Raw genomic sequence first — 21,864 nt, forward strand, 5'->3', positions numbered from 1 at the left:
CAGCCAAGCACATTCGGGGAAGGGAAGAGGAAGAGAGAGAAAGGGGTGGGACATAGAGGGACTTTTAAAAATACAATAGTTAGCAATGATTAAAAGAAAGACTTGCAGTTATATAGCACCTTTCACAAACTCAAGATGTCCCAAAGTGCTTTACAACCATTGAAGCACTTTTTGATGTGTAGTCACTGTTGTAATGTGGGAAATGTGGCAGCCAATTTGTGCACAGCAAGCTCCCATGAACAACAATATGATAATCTGTTTTAGTGACATCGATTGAAGGATAAATATTGGCCAGGACACCGAGGAGACTTCCTTGCTCTTCAAAATAGTGCTATAGGATCTTTTACATCCACCCGAGAGAGCAGATGGGGTCTCCATTTAACGTCTCATCCAAAAGATGGCACCACTGACAATGCAGCGCTCCCTCAGTACTGCCCCTCTGACAGTGCAGCGCTCCCTCAGTACTGCCCCTCTGACAGTGCAGTACAGCGCAGCGCAGCGCAGCGCTCGCTCGCTCGCTCGCTCGCTCCCTCCGTCCGTCCGTCCGTACTACCCCTCCGACAGTTCAGCACTACCCCTCCGATAGTGCAGCACTCCCTCAGTACTGCAGTGGAGTGTCAGCTTAGATTTGTGTGCTGAAGTTTTATGCAGATATGTTAATGATTATTATTGTGTGAGTGACCTTATTGGTGCAGGTCAGTGAGACATTGTGCAGTTTGACACTGGTCTCCCACATTCAGCCTTTAAATACAGACTGACAATGAGGAACACTCCAGGTGTGGGTCTCAGTCAAACCCTGGGCTTTTACCCGATCGTGGTGTTGCGGACTGCGCTTTGATGGTGGTTAGGTTGCTGTTGCGGTGAGTTTGGGAGTGGAGCTGAGGGGGAGCAGCAGGGAGACGCTGAGAGTGGGGGTTGGCCACTGGAAGCGCCGGGGAGCCGGGAACCGCCCTGTTCACAGCAAGGTGTGGCTCCCAGCTCAGGTACCGCTCACACAACACTCGGCAGCTCAGCACCGCCACACTCAACTCTTCAACCTCTGCTGCACACTCAGGTACCGGCTCAGTCCGGGGGGCTCAGGGGGCAATTCTTTCAATCTTTGAGGGGGATGCTGGGGAGTTCATTCAGTCTTTGGAGCAGAGGGGAAGGATTTCTTTAAGTGCAGGCTGCATTCCTCTGATTATTTTTGCCGCTGCTGACTCTGACCTTTCCCTGTGCAGTTAGGGCCCTGAGAAAGACCCCCGAATGGCGAACTCTGGATTCCAGCTGCTGGGCTTTGCCCTGGGTTTCATCGGATGGATTGGGATCATCGCCAGCACCTCGCTGCCCCAGTGGAGGACGTCGTCTTATGCCGGGGACAACATTGTCACCGCTCAGTCCATCTACGAGGGGCTGTGGATGTCGTGTGTCTCTCAGAGCACCGGCCAGGTCCAATGCAAAATCTATGATTCGATGCTGAAACTGAACAGTAAGTGAATGTGGTCAACGATTGCAGCAAAGGTGTGGGGCAGAACCCCCTCCTCACACCTTCACCCCTTCCTCAGAGCATTGATGGCCCGGTTCGCTCCATCAGCCCAAACCCTATTCCCTGGGATGGCCTGAACTCCTACAGTATTTGTACAAGCTGTGTTTGGGAGGGCTTTCGGTATATTTTTGTTTCGAAGTCGGGATGTGAGGCTCGCCCTTGTCTGTTTGTTAATTAACGTGCGGGGTTGAGCGGGCTGGCTGATGTACAGCTCCCGCTATCCACTCTGTGGGCTGAGGCTTTGCAGAGAACTCCTTCACTGCTCCTTGTGTCAGGGCTCCAGCTATTCTGCTTCAGAATGTCGGGATATCCAGGCACGGAACGGGCACTCCGCAAAGCTCCCTACTTCTCAAAGTATGGAATGACCGTGCACTAAGCCAACTGTTTGTTTCAACCCCTTTTTTTTTTGTGAACCCGAGTTATCTCCAAACTTGTTCACCCAAAGAATGGAATGGAGAGGCGCTGTTTGCTTGTTTCAGTACAACATAGAAAATAGGTGCAGGAGTAGGCCATTCAGCCCTCCGAGCCTGCACTATGACCATTCAATATGATCATGCAACTTCAGTACCCCATTCCTGCTTTCTCTCCATACTCCTTGATCCCTTCATGGGAAGTGTGTTGTCCAGCTGGGTGGGACTGCACTCGCCTGGTTCCATTCCTATTTATCCTGTCTTATCAGAGAATCTCCTGCAATGGCTTCTCTTCCCACTCATCATTACCTCTGGTGTCCCCCAAGGATCTATCTTTGACACGCTCCTATTTTTTTACTACCTGTTGCCCCTTGGTGACATCATCCGGAAACACAGCTTCAGTTTCCACATGTATGCTGATGCCACTCAGCTTTACCTCACCACTTCTCTTGACCCCTCCACAGTCTCAATTATCAGACTGCTTGTCCAATATTACTGGATGAGGAGAAATTTCCTCCAAATAAATATGGAGAAGACTGAAGCCATTGTTCTTCTTCTCTGCCACAAACTCCTGTTCCCTAGCCACTGACACTATCCCTCTCCCAACTCCTGTCTGAGGCTGAACCAGACTGTTCTCAACCTTGGTGTCATAGTTGACCCCGAGATGATCTTTCAACCACCTCTCCACATCATAACTAAGACCACCTATTTCCACCTCCATAACATCCCCTGCCTCAGCTCATCCCTGCCTTTCTTGCCTCTAGACATGATTAATCCAATGCACTCCTGGCTGGCCTCCCAAGTCTACCCTTTGTAAACTCAATCATCCAAAATGCAGCAGCCTGTGTCCTAACTCTCACCAAGTCCCGCTCACTCATCGCCCCTGTGCTCACTGACCTACATTGGCTCCCGGTTAAGCAACGCCTCGATTTTTACAATTCTCATCTTTGTTTTCAAATTCCTCCATGGCCTTGCCCCTCCCTATCTCTAATCTCCTCCAGCCCTGCAACCCCCTGAGATGGCTGTGCTCCTCTAATTCTGCCCTCTTGAGCATCCATGATTATAATCGCTCAACCATTGGTGGCTGTTCCTTCTGTTGCTGGGGCCCCAAGATCTGGAACTCCCTGCCTAAACCTTTCCATCTCTACCCCTTTTTCCTCCTTTTAAGATGCTCCTTAAAACCTACCTCTGACAAAGCTTTTTGGTCATCTATCCCAATATCTCCTTGTTTGGCTTGGTGTCAAATTTTGTTAACACTCCTGTGAAGCACCCTGGAGAGCTTTACTATGTTAAAGGTGTGATTATAAATAAAGTTGTTGTTGCGGTTGTAGACTGTACTTTGAGACACAGACTGGCTCCCTCATGGTCATGGGCTTGTGAGAAATCTGAATATAACATCGTTCAGCCTTCATGGCAAGGGGACAAGTCTGCCATTTTGCTGAGTTTGTTTTGGTTTCCTTGGTATTGAATGATATGGGCGAGTGCCCCATTGAAGGTGATGTCAGACGGAGGCTGCAGTTACAATGAGTGCTCATTCCCTGTGGAGTGCTGACTGTGGCAGTGCTGGGATCAGAAGTTGCTGTAGAGCCTGGAGCAACCTACCCAACCCCATTCAGATCATCAATGGAACAATCTCATTTCAGCTCCATGTGATGTTTACACACCTATTTGCTCCAAATCCAGAAACGGAGTCTCAGTGCCTGACACGATGCTGGTAAGTAGATGGGACAGAGGCCAACACCCATATTCTGTTACCACCTGTTTAATGGAACACTCTCAGTTAAATCCATGATTTACAGCAAGGCTTTAGATCTTGGACAAATAATTCTCTTCCATTGAGACTGCCCTTAATATGCCTTCATTTAGAGTTATGGTCCACTGTATTATAGTCTTTTGAAATGGAATCTTTGCAGTCTTTCCCCTCAATCTTCTCTCCTCCTCCTTACAGTTGTGGTACTATCCAACTCTGATACCTCCTTCATGACCATTCTTTCTGTGCATTTAGACACGGGTGCTGGCTATTCAACCATTGGGCATCAGTGAAACCCTATCCTCATATTTTAGGTTGGAGAAGCGATTTCTTCCAGTCTCTATGTGGAGCTCAATTATACAGTTTCTGTGCAATTTCACTGCAAATATCAAACTGAGGATTTTCCCTCAGTCCACATACTTGATGATGAGGCCAGTGGTAACAACTCTTGAGCATAGGGATCGTTGGGTGAACAGAGACAAAGATCCATCCAGTTCACCATCTCCCATCCTGGGAGTCCCATGGTACAACGATAATGGAGTTGTTGCCCAATCACAGCGATCGATCTCTATCAATGAGTCTGTACACCAGACTCAGACATGAGGTGAGGAAAACCCCCAGTGGGGGAGAGCTTTGGGACCCGGAGGTCCAAAGTTACCTGTTCCTCCTGAGCTCACCACACACCATGGCTCAAAATATTCAGACTCTAACTCAAAATGGTAATTTATGAAAGAACTCTATCTGGATTTTCACTTGACTGAATCAATACTGTCTCCCTTGTGAACCCCACACATTGTTTCTGGAAATGAGTTTTGAATTTTTCATCCTTCAAGCACAGGCAGTGTCCTCTGGTTCTCCTTTTACTGGCTGATATAGAAACATAGAAACATAGAAACATAGAAAATAGGTGCAGGAGTAGGCCATTCGGCCCTTCTAGCCTGCACCGCCATTCAATGAGTTCATGGCTGAACATTCAACTTCAGTACCCCATTCCTGCTTTCTCGCCATACCCCTTGATCCCCCTAGCAGTAAGGACCTCATCTAACTCCTTTTTGAATATATTTAGTGAATTGGCCTCAACAACTTTCTGTGGTAGAGAATTCCACAGGTTCACCACTCTCTGGGTGAAGAAGTTCCTCCGCATCTCGGTCCTAAATGGCTTACCCCTTATCCTTAGACTGTGACCCCTGGTTCTGGACTTCCCCAACATTGGGAACATTCTTACTGCATCTAACCTGTCTAACCCCGTCAGAATTTTATATGTTTCTATGAGGTCCCCTCTCATTCTTCTGAACTCCAGTGAATACAAGCCCAGTTGATCCAGTCTTTCTTGATAGGTCAGTCCCGCCATCCCGGGAATCAGTCTGGTGAACCTTCGCTGCACTCCCTCAATAGCAAGAATGTCCTTCCTCAGGTTAGGAGACCAAAACTGTACACAATACTCCAGGTGTGGCCTCACCAATGCCCTGTACAACTGTAGCAACACCTCCCTGCCCCTGTACTCAAATCCCCTTGCTATGAAGGCCAACATGCCATTTGCTTTCTTAACCGCCTGCTGCACCTGCATGCCAACCTTCAATGACTGATGTACCATGACACCCAGGTCTCTTTGCACCTCCCCTTTTCCTAATCTGTCACCATTCAGATAATGGAAGGACCAAGGGTCAAACTTCTGATCTCTCCACTGAAAATTCCTCCATCGTCTCGCCCCTCCCTATCTCTTTAGCTTCCTCCAACTCTCTGAACTCTATTTTCCACCAGTTCTGGTCTGTTATGGATCCCTGATTTTCTTCAGCCCACCATTGGCAGTATGCCTTCAGCTTTCTACACCTGCCGCTCTGGAATTTTACCCTTTCACCCTTATTTTTGGTTTTGTCCTCGTATCTCCCAAGTGGCTCGATGCCCAATTTTGTCTGATAACAATGCTCTGAGTGCCTTGGAAGGTCTTACTGCATTAAAGGTGATCGATAAATGCAAATTCTTGTATGGTGCTGCACCACACCAGTCAATGCATTTACAACATTGGGGGAACTCCAAAGTGGAACTCTTGGGGAAAAATAGCTTTTTTGTTTGAGTACCAAAATGTTGGAATTACAAGGCTTGGTCATTCACCTTGTGAAAAAATGGACTTTATATAATTGCAACAGTACAGTTGCCACGTCTCAAAATATAACTCAGCAAATCTGATTCACCCTTATTGGGAAAGAAAGAACTTGCATTTCTATAGCACCTTTCACAACCTCAGGATGTCCCAAAGTGCTTTACAATCAATGAAGCACTTTTTGAAGTGTAGTTACTATTGTAATGTAGGAAACGTGGCAGCCAATTTGTGCACAACATGCTCTCTCAAACAGCAATGTGTTTATGACCAGATAATCAGTTTTAGTGATGTTGGTTGATGGATAAATATTGCCCCAGGACACTGGGGAGAACACCACCCCCCGCCCCTGCTTTTCTTCAAAATAGCATCGTGGAGTCTTTTACGTCCACCTGAGCAGACGGGACCTCAGTTTAATGTCTCATCAGAAAGACTGCACCTCTGACAGTGCAACGCTCCCTCAGCACTGCACTGGAGTGTCAGCCTGGATTTTGGGCTCAAATCTCTATAATGGGACTTGAACCCACTACCTTCTGACCTTTTAAACGAGTGCTACCACTGAGCCACCATTGAGCTTGGATTGAACCCAATAATCTCGAGGCAGCATCAGGCCAGTGTGACCTTTTCACCAAAAAGTTTTTTTTTTCTGTGTCTTATATCTCTTCTCTCCCCATCCCATGTATTTAATTTAAAAAAAAAAGTTAATAAGGGAGCATGTGTCTGTGATCCTATCTTGTAGTTGTAAAGGTGAGGTTGCTGTGTCCCTGCCTTCTGTTTTCTAATTGTCACAGTACTTGGGAGCTAGTGCTTTCTACAGGATTATTCTTTTTGATGTATGGTGCTGGTGTTGGGAATAAGTTAGGAAATGCCTTCGAAGTGTAAGTGAGGAGAGAAGTCTGCTCAATCTCTGCTCCCATGACATATTGGACCAAAGAAGCATACCATGGAGAGAGCCCTGTAGCTGGTTTTATACTGGGTTATGTGCCAAGTGCGATCATTAGGTGCTGGCAATGTAGATCTAGTCCAACCAATGGAAAACCCAGTAAATGGTTTTTATTCATTCCTGGGATGTGGGTGTCGCTGGCATTTATTATGCATCCCTAATTCCCTTCAAAGGTGGTGGTGAGCTGCCTTCTCGAACTGCTGCACCCCCTGTGGTGAAGGAGTTCCCACAGTGCTGTTAGGGTAGTGGGAGTTCAGGATTTTGACCCAGCGATGATATTTCCAAGTAAGGATGGTGTGTGACTTGGAGGGGAACTTGGAGGTGATGGTGTTCCCATGCACCTGCTGCCCTTGTTCATCTAGGCAGTAGAGATAGCAGGTTTGGAAGGTGCTGCTGAAGAAGCTATAGAAACAAGTCCTTTCAATCTGTACAAACCTGGCTTCTTACTGTGGCTGAGTTTGTCGGTGAGCGAGTTTCAGTGAACCATCTGGGGAGTCCCAACCACCCAAAACATGGGGGAGGGGGCAGTCAGCTGTACGTTCCTCTTTCCATCATCAGACTTCCTCCTCCTTCTGTTTCCTGGGTTGTTGGTAGCAAAGTAACTCTGGTGAACTGATGTGGTTTAAGGCTCAATGGTTGGTTTCGTGTTATACATTTTATAGCTTAGAGTTAACCAGTGCTGGTTTGCTGGAACAAGAACAAGTCCGTGAGAAATCTGCTGAAACTAATAAAACAGTACAATAGCTTGGAGTCGTGTTGTAGTCCCAGTAATCACTGGGTCTCTTGACTCGGCCAGCTTGCTGCTAATAAATGTGGCTTGTTGGGGTGTCATTATCGACATGTAGATGCAGCTCACAATAAATGGTTCCTTTTTGAAGTCCGTGCTGCACCTACTTTTTAATGGACATCATTGTTTCCTGGAGCTCTAATTTTTCTAAAGTTTTACTTTTATCTAATCCACTCCCTCTTTTTGTCTGGAGCGGGGGGTGGCGGTGGCAGCATAGTCTCAGAATAAGGGGCTGCACATTTAAAACCGAGGAGGAATTTCTTCTGAGGGTTGTAAATCTGTGGAATTCACTGCCCCAGAGAGCTGTGGAGGCTGGGTTATTGAATATATTTAAAGTGGAGAAAGAGAGATTTTTGAGCAATAAGGGAATAAAGGGTTATGGGGAGTGGGCAGGGAAGTGGAGCTGAGTCCATGATCAGGTCAGCAATGATCTTATTGAATAGTGAAGCAGGCTCGGAGCCAAATGGCCTACTCCTGCTCCTACTGTGTTCCTGAAACCACTGCACCTGGCTGAGCTGCAGTTTCTGAGGTACCTGCACCACTCCTGGTACCTCTCCAAATCATCATTCCTCACATCCTGAGCCTGAACAGTGGGTGCTGGCAGGTAGTTTTGCATACCTGACCCTCCTTTCCTCCGAATGAATGTTGGCAGCGCATCTGCTGCCCTAGGAGAGGTCTATTACCTGGGCACGATGGGAATGGAGCCTACTTACTGTGGTTATTTCTCAGCCATTGAGTGTGCATGCCATGAGTGTCTGATTAAACATCCCGTCCATTGGCAGTGACTGCTTGGAGCGTGGTGTGCTCAGTGTAGGTGACAGTCCCTGATGACAATTGAGGCAGACCTACAGAATTCCACGGACCACTTCTTAGATAAAACCACAGATGCTAGTGCCAGCTGTAGCTCAGTGGGTAGCATGCTTACCTTGGAGTCAGTTGGTTGTGGGTTTAAGTCCCACTACAGTGACTTGTGAACTAAATATAGGCTGACAGTCCAGTGCACTCTGAGGGAGAGCTGCACTGTCTGAGGGGCTGTCTTTTGGATGAGATGTCAAACCAAGTTTTCTCCCCCACCCCTTGCTCTCAAGTGGATGTAAAAGATCCCAGGGCCCTATTTTGAAGAAAGGCAGGGGAATTTTCCCTAGAATCCTGGGGCCAATATTTATCCCTCAACCAACATCTGGTCATTCTCATTGCTATTTGTGGGAGCTTGCTCTGCTAATTGGCTGCTGCATTTTTCTTACATTACAACAGTGACTGCACTTCAAAAAGTACTTCAATGGCTGTGCAGGGCTTTGTATGTAAATGAAAGTCTTTTTTACAGTTGCTTTGTCAAGCCCCTAACTACCCTTCCCTTTACCTCCGCATTACTCAGTCAGCACTGGGCACCGAGGGAGAGCTGCACTGTCGGAGCATTATCCATCAACCACGGGTGTTTCTGGCAATCCTATCATCTGCTTTTGAGTACATCAGATTGGCGCTCCCTCCAGGCTGCTGTACTATTCAGTCGCTTTGAATGTGTAACCTGAGCCCTCCTCACACTGCTGATCCTCTGAGTTGCTGCCAGCTTTGTTTCCATGATCAGTTGCATTGCAGGTGTGTCCTCCTGGAGACTGTCTGGTGGGATTCATCCAAACAACAGTTTTACTGCTGGGTCTTAAAGTCTAGTGTGTAAAATGGGCAGAACCTCCTTCAATGTGTAATCTACCACTTGTCAGCCTTGGCTCTGTGGGTAGCACTCTTGCCTCTGAGTCGGAAGGTCATGGGTTCGAGTCTCAGGATAAGGGGTCAGTCATGTAGGACTGATGAGAAATTTTTTCACTCCGAGGGTTGTGAATCTTTGATTATAGAAACATAGAAAATAGGTGCAGGAGTAGGCCATTTGGCCCTTCAAGCCTGCACAGCCATTCAATGAGTTCATGGCTGAACATGCAACTTCAGTACCCCATTCCTGCTTTCTCGCCATACCCCTTGATCCCGCTAGTAGATTCTCTACCCCAGTGGGCTGTGGGTGCTCAGGCGCTCCCTCAGTACTGCCCCTCTGACAGTGCAGCGTTCCCTCAGTCATCATGGGCGGTCCCTTGAAATTGAGGAAGACTTGCTTCCTCTCTGAGTTCACAGGTGGCTGTACAGTCCAATATGAGAATTAGTCCCTCAGGTGGGACAGACAGTGGTTGAAGGAAAGGGTGGGTGGGGAGTCTGGTTTGCTGCACGCTCCTTCTACTGCCTGCGCTTGATTTCTGCATGCTCTCTGCTCCCTCAGTACTGCCCCTCCGATAGTGCAGCACTCCCTCAGTACTGCCCCTCCAACAGTGCAGTGCTCCCTCAGTACTGCACTGGGAGTGTCTGCCTACATTATGGGCTCAAATCTCTAGAGTGGGGCTTGAACCACAACCTGGGGGTGCCAGCACTGAGCCAAGGCTGAAAGAAAGAACTTGCTTTTATATTGTGCCTTTTATTACCTCTGGTTATACCAAATATCTTTCCAACCAATGAAATACTTTTTTTTTTTTAAAAAGACCATGGACAGATATAACTCAGACTGGTAGGGAATTATATATGGACCACTGAATTTTATAAAGGAAATCTCATTTCCTGCCAACGTTTGATTATCCAGTGACTTGGCGAAGAAAATATTGGCTTCTTCACTTCTGTCCAGTATTGGATCTTAATTAAATTCAACAAGTTTCCACAGAGACATTAATTGGTCTGGAACTGGGATTCTATTTTGAATTCCAGTTCAAAGTCCAACAATTCAATTGAAGATAAATCTTTGTGTTTATTGCAATAATTTTGGATGGGGTGTTAAACCATTGGTTGAAGAGCAGGGGAGTTATATCTGCTGTCTAGGCCAATATTTATCCCTTCACCAAAACCTGAAACAGTAACTGTCCATTTGTCCTGTTTCAGGTTTTGGCGAAGGGATAAATATTGCTGTTTGTGGGAACTTGCTGAGTGAAAATTGTCTGCTGCATTTCCTACATTACAACAGTGATGTATGTATGCATGTTGTCTTAGGATGTCCTGAGGTGCTTTACAGCCAAAGGTGGGTAGTAATTTGTGAGATGGACACAGAGCCAGAAAACAGATATAGACAGGTTGTGAGTGGGCAGTAAGGTGGCAGAGTATATTGTAGGGAAATGTGAGGTTAGTCACTTTGGTAAGAAGAATAGAAAAACAGATTATTTTTTTAAAATGAGAAACTATTAAATGTTGGTGTTTAGAGAGATTTAGGTGTCCTCGTACAGGTAACCACGAGAGTATGTATGCAGATACAGCAAGCAATTAGGAAGGCCTTTTTTGCAAGGGGTTAAGAGTACAAGAGTAAGGAAGTCTTACTACAATTGTGCAGGGCCTTGGTGAGACCACACCTGAAGTACTGTGCAGTTTTGGTTTCCTTATCTGAGGAAGGATAGACTTACCTTCGAGGTGGTGCAGTGGAGGTTCACTAGATTGATTCCTGGGAGGAGAGGGTTGTCCTGAGGGTAGATTGGGCCTATACTCTCGAGTTTAGAAGAATGAGATGATCTCATTGAAAGATAAGATTCTGAAGGGATTGACAAAGTCGATGCTGAGGTGGTTTCCCCTGGCTGGAGAGTCTATAGCTAGGGGGCACAGTCTCAGGATAAGGGGTTAGCCATTTAAGACTGATGAGGAGAAATTTCTTCTCTCTCATGGGTGTAAATCTTTCGCATTCTGTGCCCCAAAGGGCTGTGATGCTGAACTGATTAGTACATTGAAGGCTGAGTGTCATGTATCTCTCATTATACTTGCCATGCTATACATGACTAACTGGATATGACCTGTAACAATAAGCATACCTTACCACCAGGGGTGCACTTGCAGGAGACACTCCATACCTGTCCCACTGAGGTATATAAAGAGGTCTCTGGCAAGTGCAGCACTGGAGAGCTGGAATTAAAGGTGCAGGTCCTGAGTGACTTTGACTTCAGCATGTGTCTCATGTAAGTCAGTACATTAGAGTCAGGACTTAACAGTGGCAATGAGTTACGGGATCACAGAATGGCTACCAACAGCTCAGATGAGAAATACAATGCTGGAGACAATTGGGATGACTCTATCTATAGAAAGGCTCCAGCAAAGCTTTGTGACCAAAGACTGGCTGGGCGATGATAAGGCAGACAAGAGAAGAGCCCATCTCTTGACCAGCTGTGGCTCAAACATATGCTTTAATGAAAGACCTGCTGGCACCTGAGAAACCAGCAAGCAAGTAGTTTGAGGAGTTGAGCGCACTAGTGAGAGACCACCTGAAGCCAGCGAGCAGTCTACATATGGCCAGACACATGTTCTACAACTACAGATGCTGTGGGCCAAAGCATACCTGGCTTCCTGGCGGAACTTTGGAGGCTGGCTAGTTCATGTGAGTTCCCCGATGAATTAAGGAGAAGTACTGAGACTTTTTTATTGAAGGAGTAGGCCACGCAGGCATATTCTGAAAGCTTAGAGACTAAGAACTTGACTCTAGAGGCAGCAGCACTGGTCACACAGATCTTGGCAGGCGAAGAAGAAACGAGGCTGATCTATACTTCGGGTATGACAACCAACGAGGCATCGGAACAAGGGGTTCACATTGTGAAACTAACCACTACCCCCCACACAAAGGCAGGAGAACAGGCCTTCAACAGCAGACAGTGGTGCCAGAAGCCATCAAAATCAAGGGCCACATGAACATAGAAACATAGAAAATAGGTGCAGGAGCAGGCCATTCAGCCCTTCTAGCCTGCACTGCCATTCAATGAGTTCATGGCTGAACATGAAACTTCAGTACCGCCTTCCTGCTTTCTCGCCATACCCCTTGATCCCCGAGTAGTAAGGACTTCATCTAACTCCCTTTTGAATATATTTAGTGAATTGGCCTCAACTACTTTCTGTGGTAGAGAATTCCACAGGTTCACCACTCTCTCGGTGAAGAAGTTTCTCCTCATCTCGGTCCTAAATGGCTTACCCCTTATCCTCAGACTGTGACCCCTGGTTCTGGACTTCCCCAACATTGGGAACATTCTTCCTGCATCCAACCTGTCCAAACCTGTCAGAATTTTAAACGTTTGAGGTCCCCTCTCACTCTTCTGAAATCCAGTGAATACAAGCCCAGTTGATCCAGTCTTTCTTGATAGGTCAGTCCCACCATCCTGGGAATCAGTCTGGTGAATCTTCGCTGCACTCCCTCAATAGCAAGAATGTCCTTCCTCAAGTTAGGAGACCAAAACTGTACACAATACTCCAGGTGTGGCCTCACCAAGGCCCTATACAACTGTAGCAACACCTCCCTGCCCCTGTACTCTAATCCCCTCGCTATGAAGGCCAACATGCCATTTGCTTTCTTAACCGCCTGCTGTACCTGCATGCCAACCTTCAATGACTGATGTACCATGACACCCAGGTCTTGCTGCACCTTCCCCCTTCCTAATCTGTCACCATTCAGATAATAGTCCGTCTCTCTGTTTTTACAACCAAAGTGGATAACCTCACATTTATCCACATTATACTTCATCTGCCATGCATTTGCCCACTCACCTAATCTATCCAAGTCACTCTGCAGCCTCATAGCATCCTCCTCGCAGCTCACACTGCCACCCAACTTAGTGTCATCCGCAAATTTGGAGATACTACATTTAATCCCCTCGTCTAAATCATTAATGTACAATGTAAACAGCTGGGGCCCCAGCACAGAACCTTGCGGTACCCCACTAGTCACTGCCTGCCATTCTGAAAAGTACCCATTTACTCCTACTCTTTGCTTCCTGTCTGACAACCAGTTCTCGATCCACGTCAGCACACTACCCCCAATCCCATGTGCTTTAACTTTGCACATTAATCTCTTGTGTGGGACCTTGTCGAAAGCCTTCTGAAAGTCCAAATATACCACATCAACTGGTTCTCCTTTGTCCACTTTACTGGAAACATCCTCAAAAAATTCCAGAAGATTTGTCAAGCATGATCTCCCTTTCTCAAATCCATGCTGACTTGAACCTATCATGTCACCATTTTCCAAATGTGCTGCTATGACATCCTTAATAATTGATTCCATCATTTTACCCACTACTGAGGTCAGGCTGACCGGTCTATAATTTCCCTGCTTTCTCTCTTCCCTCCTTTTTTAAAAAGTGGGGTTACATTGGCTACCCTCCACTCGATAGGAACTGATCCAGAGTCAAGTGAATGTTGGAAAATGACTGTCAATGCATCCGCCATTTCCAAGGCCACCTTAAGTACTCTGGGATGCAGTCCATCAGCCCAGGGGATTTATTGGCCTTCAATCCCATCAATTTCCCCAACACAATTTCCCGACTAATAAAGATTTCCCTCAGTTCCCCCTCCTTACTAGACCCTCTGACCCCTTTTATATCCGGAAGGTTGTTTGTGTCCTCCTTAGTGAATACTGAACCAAAGTACTTGTTCAATTGGTCTGCCATTTCTTTGTTCCCCGTTATGACTTCCCCTGATTCTGACTGCAGGGGACCTACGTTTGTCTTTACTAACCTTTTTCTCTTTACTTATCGATAGAAACTTTTGCAATCTGCCTTAATGTTCCCTGCAAGCTTCTCCTCGTACTCCATTTTCCCTGCCCTAATCAAACCCTTTGTCCTCCTCTGCTGAGTTCTAAATTTCTCCCAGTCCCCAGGTTCGCTGCTATTTCTGGCCAATTTGTATGCCACTTCCTTGGCTTTAATACTATCCCTGATTTCCCTAGATAGCCACGGTTGAGCCACCTTCCCTTTTTTTATTTTTACGCCAGACAGAAATGTACAATTGTTGTAATTCATCCATGCGGTCTGTAAATGTCTGCCATTGCCCATCCACAGTCAACCCCTTGAGTATCATTCGCCAATCTATCTTAGCCAATTCACGCCTCATACCTTCAAAGTTACCCTTCTTTAAGTTCTGGACCATGGTCTCTGAATTAACTATTTCATTCTCCATCCTAATGCAGAATTCCATCATATTATGGTCACTCTTCCCCAAGGGACCTCGCACAATGAGATTGTTAATTAATCCTCTCTCATTACAGAACATCCAGTCTAAGATGGCCTCCCCCCTAGTTGGTTCCTCGACATATTGGTCCAGAAAACCATCCCTTATGCACTCCAGAAAATCCTCCTCCACTGTATTGCTTCCAGTTTGGCTAGCCCAATCTATGTGCATATTAAAGTCACCCATTATAATTGCTGCACCTTTATTGCATGCACTCCTAATTTCCTGTTTGATGCCCTCCCCAACATCACTACTACTGTTTGGAGGTCTGTACACAACTCCCACTAACGTTTTTTGCCCTTTAGTGTTCTGCAGCTCTACCCATATAGATTCCACATCATCCAAGCTAATGTCTTTCCTAACTATTGCATTAATCTCTCCTTTAACCAGCAATGCTACCCCACCTCCTTTTCCTTTTATTCTATCCTTCCTGAATGTTGAGTTCCCAGCCCTGATCATCCTGGAGCCACGTCTCCGTAATCCCAATTACATCATATTTGTTAACATCTATTTGCACACTTAATTCATCCACCTTATTGCAGATACTCCTTGCATTAAGACACAAAGCCTTCAGGCTTGCTTTTTTAACACCCTTTGTCTTTTTAGAATTTTGCTGTACAGTGGCCCTTTTTGTTCTTTGCCTTGGGTTTCTCTGCCCTCCACTTTTCCTCATCTCCTTTGTCTTTTGCTTTTGCCTCATTTTTGTCTCCCTCTGTCTCCCTGCATAGGTTCCCATCCCCCTGCAATATTAGTTTAACTCCTCCCCAACAGCACTAGCAAACTCCCCCTAGGACATTGGTTCCGGTCCTGGCCAGGTGCAGACCGTCCGGTTTGTACTGGTCCCACCTCCCCCAGAACGGCCGATCACACCTCATCAACCCACAATGCGAGCAATCAACAGATTGAGAAGCTCAAGGAGATCAGCCAGATACAGCTCATCCTTTGGAAATAATGGAAATGGTCTGTGTTGATGTGGGGGAAGGCACTCAACCAGGGTGTGTCGATTTCAGCATGCCGTTTGTAGAAACTGCAACTACACAGGGCATCTGGCTCGCATGTGCAGAAACAGCAGCTCGGCTGGTATACGAATCTGAAGGGTCGGAAAGCGAACCAGAAGACGGTTGGAACAGTGCACGGGAAGCCGAGGTACAGCGGGTTAACACAATCAATGTCCACTGTTCTTACACCAAGACTCCTCCAGTTATGATGAGGGTTCTAATCAACAGGATACCCGTCAACATGGAACTGGACACGAGGGGGGCCTGTCAATCCCTCATGAGCGTTCAATTTGAACAGCTGTGGCCGCACAAAAGCAACAGACCAAAACTCACAAAGGTCGACACCAAACTAAGGATCTATACTAAAGAAATTGTCCCAGTCCTTGGCAGCGCCATGCTCTTAGTCACACACAAAGGAATGGTGCACCGACTTTCCCTGTGGATTGTCCCTGGGGATCTCCCAGCCCTGTTGGGAGAAGCTGGCTAGCAGAACTTAATTGGAAATGGGATGATGTTCACCCCATGTTGTCAGAGGAACGGACCTCCTGCTCAACAGTTCTAAGCCGTTTTGAACATCTTTCAGCCAGGTGTGGGCACGTTCAAAGGGGCTAAAGTTAGAATCTACACCACACAGAATGCCAGACCGGTCCATCACAAGGCTAGAGCTGTACCTTGAAAACTAACTGGACTGGCTTCTGTGGGAAGGCATAATTTCTTCCATGGAATTCAGTGACTGGGCAAGCCCCATCATCCCCATCATGAAGCCTGATGGATCCGTGCGAATCTGTGGGGATTACAAGTCTACCATAAACAGTCTCCCTACAGGACCAATACCCGCAGAGGACCTATTTGCCACATTGGCTGGAGGAAAACTTTTCTCAACTTGACCTCTCATCGGTCAATTCTTGCATCATATACGCAGAAGAGTCTAAGCTACTCACCACCATCAACACACATTGAAGCCTTTTTGTGTACAATTGATGCCCATTCGGCATTAGGTCAGCAGCTGCTATATTCCAGTGCAACATGAGTCTGCTCAAGTCCATCCTGGGGACGGTTGTGTTTCAAGATGACCTACTCATCACGGGCAGGGACACCGACTCATCTCCGCAATCTTGAAGTACTAAGTCGATTGGATCAGGTAGGCCTAAGATCTAAGAAATCCAAGTGTCTGTTTCTCGTGCCTGAGGTTGAATTTTTGGGCAGAAGGATTGCCGCTGATGGAATCCACCCAATCGAATCCAAAACCGAAGCGATTCGCCTGGCACCCAGGCCCTGGAATGTCTCAGAACTGTGTGCCTTTCTCGGGCTACTCCATTACTTTGGGAACTTTATGCAGAACTTGAGCACGCTGCTGGAGCCCCTCCATGTGCTACTCAAAGGGGTGCGATTGGTTTTGGGGGGGACGCACAAGGACACCTTCAATGAGGCACACAACCTTATATATTCCTAGTGTGCTTTAGCCTTTTTTGACCCAGGTAAAAAGTTAGTCCTTACATGTGATGTGTCAGCATACGGGGTCGGGTGCATTCTACAGCACGTCAATGATGGTAAATTACAGCCTGTTGCTTATTCCTCCAGGTCACTTTCGCGGGCAGAGCGCAGGTACTGTATGGTTGAGGAGGAGGCGCTCGCATGCGTGTACGGTGTCAAAGATGCACCAATACCTTTTTCGGGGCCAAGTTTGCGTTAGAAACCGACCACAAACCCCTCGCGTCCCTACTATCCGAGTGCAAGGCAATCAACGCCAACGTCTCAACGCGCATTCAGCGGTGGGCACTCATGCTGGCAGCTTAAGACTACACAATAAGGCACAGAACAGTGCCGACGCGCTTAGCAGGCTACCCCTGGTGACCACCGAAGGGTCCGACGAACAGGACTGAGATGGTCATGGCAATCAATGCCTTTGAATCCACAGGTTCGCCCATGACAGCTCGTCAAATCAGAGCCTGGACGACCAGAAACCCCACATTATCTCTAGTTTAAAGATGCGTTTTAACCGGTGACTGGGCAGAGGCTCACTATGCCTGCCCCGAGGAGGTCAAACCTTTCCATAGACGCATGCATGAACACTCTCTCTCTACAGACAGACTGCCTGATGTGGGGCAGCCGAGTAGCTATGCCCTTACAAGGCAGGGAGGCATTTGTCCGGGAGCTCCATCGCGAGCATCCGGGGATCGTCCTTATGAAGGCCATAGCCAGATCTCTTGTCTGGTGGGCTGGCATTGACGCGGACTTGGAGCTCTGCGTCCGTCGGTACACCATTTGTGCCCAACTCAGTAATGCCCCTGGCCCACCAAACCGTGGTCGTGGGTGCATGTAGACTATGCGGGGCCCATTCATGGGCAAAATGTTCCTCGTAGTCGTTGATGCATTTTCAAAATGGATCGAGTGCACCATTTTAAACTCTAGCACCATCTCCACCACTGGAGAGCCTTAAAACCATGTTTGCAACGCACAGCATTCCTGACATTGGTCAGTGATGGTCTGTGCTTCACCAGCGCAGAATTTCACGATTTTATAGTTGACCATGGTATAAATCACTAAGACGGCACCTTTCAAGCCGGCCTCCAATGGCCAGGTGGAGCGAGCAGTACAGATCATTAAACAAGGCATGCTCAGAATCCAAGGTCCCACGTTGCAGAGCCGCCTGTCGCGACTGCTGCTGGCATACAGATCTTGTCCGCATTCATTGACTGGGGTTCCCCCCCCCCTGCGCAACTGTTGATGAAACTAACCTTAAAGACCAGGCTCTCGTTAATCCTCCCAGACATGCATGAAATTGTTGAGGCTAAACGTCAAAAGCTAACTGAGTACCATGACCGAAATTCAAGGGGGAGGTGGAATGAGATAGGGGACAAAGTGTTTGTGCTAAACTATGGCCGGGGTCGCAAATGGCTTGCAGGGACAGTAGCAAAGAGGGAAACAGGCTACTGGTTGTACAAATGGACATGGCCAAACCTGCCAGAGACATGTAGACCAAGTTTTAAAAAGTAGATTCACTGATAACACTGAAGAACCAGAGGCAGACTACAATGTTGAACTCCCACCACACCTGGTGGACAGACAGGTGGAACAACCTGAGGAAAGGGCAGTCTCAACAGACAGCCCAGGCGAGATACCAGAATCACACCGAACGAAAAACAGGCACCAAGGCAAACAACTCAACCACAACTAAGACTCTCCATGCGAGAGCGCAGACCACCTGAGACTGAATCTATAAAGGCAATAAGACCTTTGGGAAGGGTGATGTCATGTATCTCTCATTACTGTATATAACTATCTTACATTGCTATACATGACTGTAACTGGATATGACCTGTAACAATAAGCATACCTTCCCACCAGGGGTGCACTTGCAGGAGACACTCCATACCTGTCCCACTGAGTTATATAAAGCGAGGTCTCAGGCAAGTGCAGTACTGGAGAGCTGGAATTAAGGGTGCAGGTCCTGAGTGACCTTGACTTCAGCATATGTCTCGTGTAAGTCAGTACATTAGTCAGGACTTAACACAGAGCAATATATTTTGGACTCTAGGGATATGGAGATCGGGCAGGAAAGTGGAGTTGATGTCGATCAGCTGTGATCTTCTTGACTGGTGGAGCAGGCTCAAGGGGCCAAATGGCCAAATCCTGTTCCTAATTCTTGTGCTCTTTCATTAAGGTTGCGAAAGGTGCTATTTAACTCTGTTCCTTTTTTCTTAAACAACAAAATTGATTTAATGTCATACTCTAAGGTGGTTCTTGTCCTGTGGCGTAGTGTTGTATATTGTGCCACACACTCACCAGGTCACGGGCATAAATCAGGAAGTACTGTACCAGAGTCGGACAAGATCTGTATGCCCGAGTCGGCGAGAGGTGCATGGAGAGGCGTCGGGACTTCGCAGAGAGGCCTATAAAAGGCACAGCAGGGAGTCTGGGGCCCAGCGTTGGCGGCAGTCGGGAGCAGCGTCGGAGGTGCGTGGAGAGGCCTATTAAAGGCGTACTTGTGCAGCTACAGGGAGAAGGCAAAAAAAAAGTAGAAAGAAACAAAGGTGACGTCACAGCCAAGGGGGTAAGTGATTGGTGAGTAGCTTTTCTTTTTTCTCTTCTATAACAGTGAGTAAACTTTAGCATTGTTGCCTATCTAAGGGTCAAGTCATGGCAGGACAGCTCGGTCACATGTTATGCTCCTTCTGTACCCTGTGGGAACTCGGGGACAACTCCAGTGTCCCTGACGACTACGTGTGCAGGAAGTGTATCCGCCTCCAGCTCCTGACTGACCGTGTTGCGGAGTTGGAGCTGAGGGTGGATTCACTCTGGAGCATCCACGATGCTGAGAATGAGGTGAGTAGCATATGTAGCGAGTTGGTCTTATCGCAGGTGAATGGTCCACAGCCAGATGGGGAATGGAAGACCAGCAGGAAGAGCAGTGCAAGGAAGGTAGCGCAGGGGTCCCCTGTGGTCATCCCCGTGCAAAACAGATACACTGCTTTGAGTACTATTGAGGGGGATGACTCATCAGGGGAGGGCAGCAGCAGCCGAGTTCATGGCACCATGGCTGGCTCTGTTGCACAGGAGGGCAGGAAAGAGTGGGAGAGCGATAGTGATAGGGGATTCAATTGTAAGGGGAATAGATAGGCGTTTCTGCGGCCGCAACCGAGACTCCAGGATGATATGTTGCCTCCCTGGTGCAAGGGTCAAGGATGTCTCGGAGCGGGTGCAGGACATTCTAAAAAGGGAGGGAGAACAGCCAGTTGTTGTGGTGCACATTGGTACCAACGACATAGGTTTAAAAAAAGGGATGATGTCCTACGAAACGAATTTAAGGAGCAAGGAGCTAAATTTAAAAAAGTAGGACCTCACGTAGTAATCTCGGGATTGCTACCAGTGCCACGTGCTAGTCAGAGTAGGAATCGCAGGATAGCGCAGATGAATACGTGGCTTCAGCAGTGGTGCAGCAGGGAGGGATTCAAATTCCTGGGGCATTGGAACTGGTTCTGGGGGAGATGGGACCAGTACAAACCAGATGGTCTGCACCTAGGCAGGACCGGAACCAATGTCCTAGGGGGAGTGTTTGCTAGTGCTGTTGGGGAGGAGTTAAACTAATATGGCAGGGGGATGGGAACCAATGCAGGGAGACAGGGAAACAAAAAGGGGACAAAAGCAAAAGACAAAGGAGATGAGGAAAAGTGGAGGGCAGAGAAACCCAAGGCAAAGAACAAAAAGGGCCACTGTACAGCAAAATTCTAAAAGGACAAAGGGTGTTAAAAAAACAAGCCTGAAGGCTGTGTCTTAATGCAAGGAGTATCTGTAATAAGGTGGATGAATTAACTGTGCAAATAGATATTAACAAATATGATTTGATTGGGATTACAGAGACATGGCTCCAGGATGATCAGGGCTGGGAACTCAACATTCAGGAAGGATAGAATAAAAAGAAAAGGAGGTGGGGTAGCATTGCTGGTTAAGGAGGAGATTAATGCAATAGTTAGGAAGGACATTAGCTTGGATGATGTGGAATCCATATGGGTAGAGCTGCAGAACACCAGGGCAAAAAACATTAGTGGGAGTTGTGTACAGACCTCCAAACAGTAGTAGTGATGTTGGGGAGGGCATCAAACAGGAAATTAGGGGTGCATGCAATAAGGGTGCAGCAGTTATAATGGGTGACTTTAATATGCACATCGATTGGGCTAACCAAACTGGAAGCAATACGGTGGAGGAGGATTTCCTGGAGTGCATAAGGGATGGTTTTCTAGACCAATATGTCGAGGAACCAATTAGGGGGGAGGCCATCTTAGATTGGGTGTTGTGTAATGAGGGAGGATTAATTAGCAATCTCGTTGTGCGAGGCCCCTTGGGGAAGAGTGACCATAATATGGTGGAATTCTGCATTAGGATGGAGAATGAAACATTTAATTCAGAGACCATGGTCCAGAACTTAAAGAAGGGTAACTTTGAAGGTATGAGGCGTGAATTGGCTAAGATAGATTGGCGAATGGTACTTAAGGGGTTGACTGGATGGGCAATGGTCGACATTTAGAGACCGCATGGATGAACTACAACAATTGTACATTCCTGTCTGGCGTTAAAAATTGAAAAGGAAAGGTGGCTCAACCGTGGCTATCGAGGGAAATCATGGATAGTATTAAAGCCAAGGAAGTGGCATACAAATTGGCCAAAATAGCAGCGAACCCAGAGACTGGGAGAAATTTAGAACTCAGCAGAGGAGGACAAAGGGTTTGATTAGGGCAGGGAAAATGGAGTACAAGAAGAAGCTTTCAGGGAACATTAAGACGGATTGCAAAAGTTTCTATAGATAAGTAAAGAGAAAAAGGTTAGTAACGACAAATGTAGGTCCCCTGCAGTCAGAATCAG

At 47.2% G+C, this 21,864-nt stretch overlaps 1 protein-coding gene across 2 annotated transcripts in view; it reads left to right on the top strand.

Moving 5' to 3' along the window:
• Positions 1-976: 976 nt before the first annotated feature.
• Positions 977-21,864, top strand: part of LOC139266036 (claudin-1-like) — a 51,268-nt gene continuing 30,380 nt past the window's right edge. The window contains exons 1-2 of one of the 2 annotated variants that reach the window (XM_070883820.1): positions 977-1,054; positions 1,221-1,468. In XM_070883820.1, the coding sequence (XP_070739921.1) occupies positions 1,246-1,468 (223 nt within the window). In that variant the 5' untranslated portion in view covers positions 977-1,054; positions 1,221-1,245. The remainder of the gene's footprint in view (positions 1,055-1,220; positions 1,469-21,864) is intronic. The other variant, XM_070883821.1, reaches the window with a different exon arrangement.

Source organism: Pristiophorus japonicus, chromosome 6, assembly GCF_044704955.1.
Source record: "Pristiophorus japonicus isolate sPriJap1 chromosome 6, sPriJap1.hap1, whole genome shotgun sequence".
In the NCBI taxonomy this organism is placed as follows: domain Eukaryota; kingdom Metazoa; phylum Chordata; class Chondrichthyes; family Pristiophoridae; genus Pristiophorus; species Pristiophorus japonicus.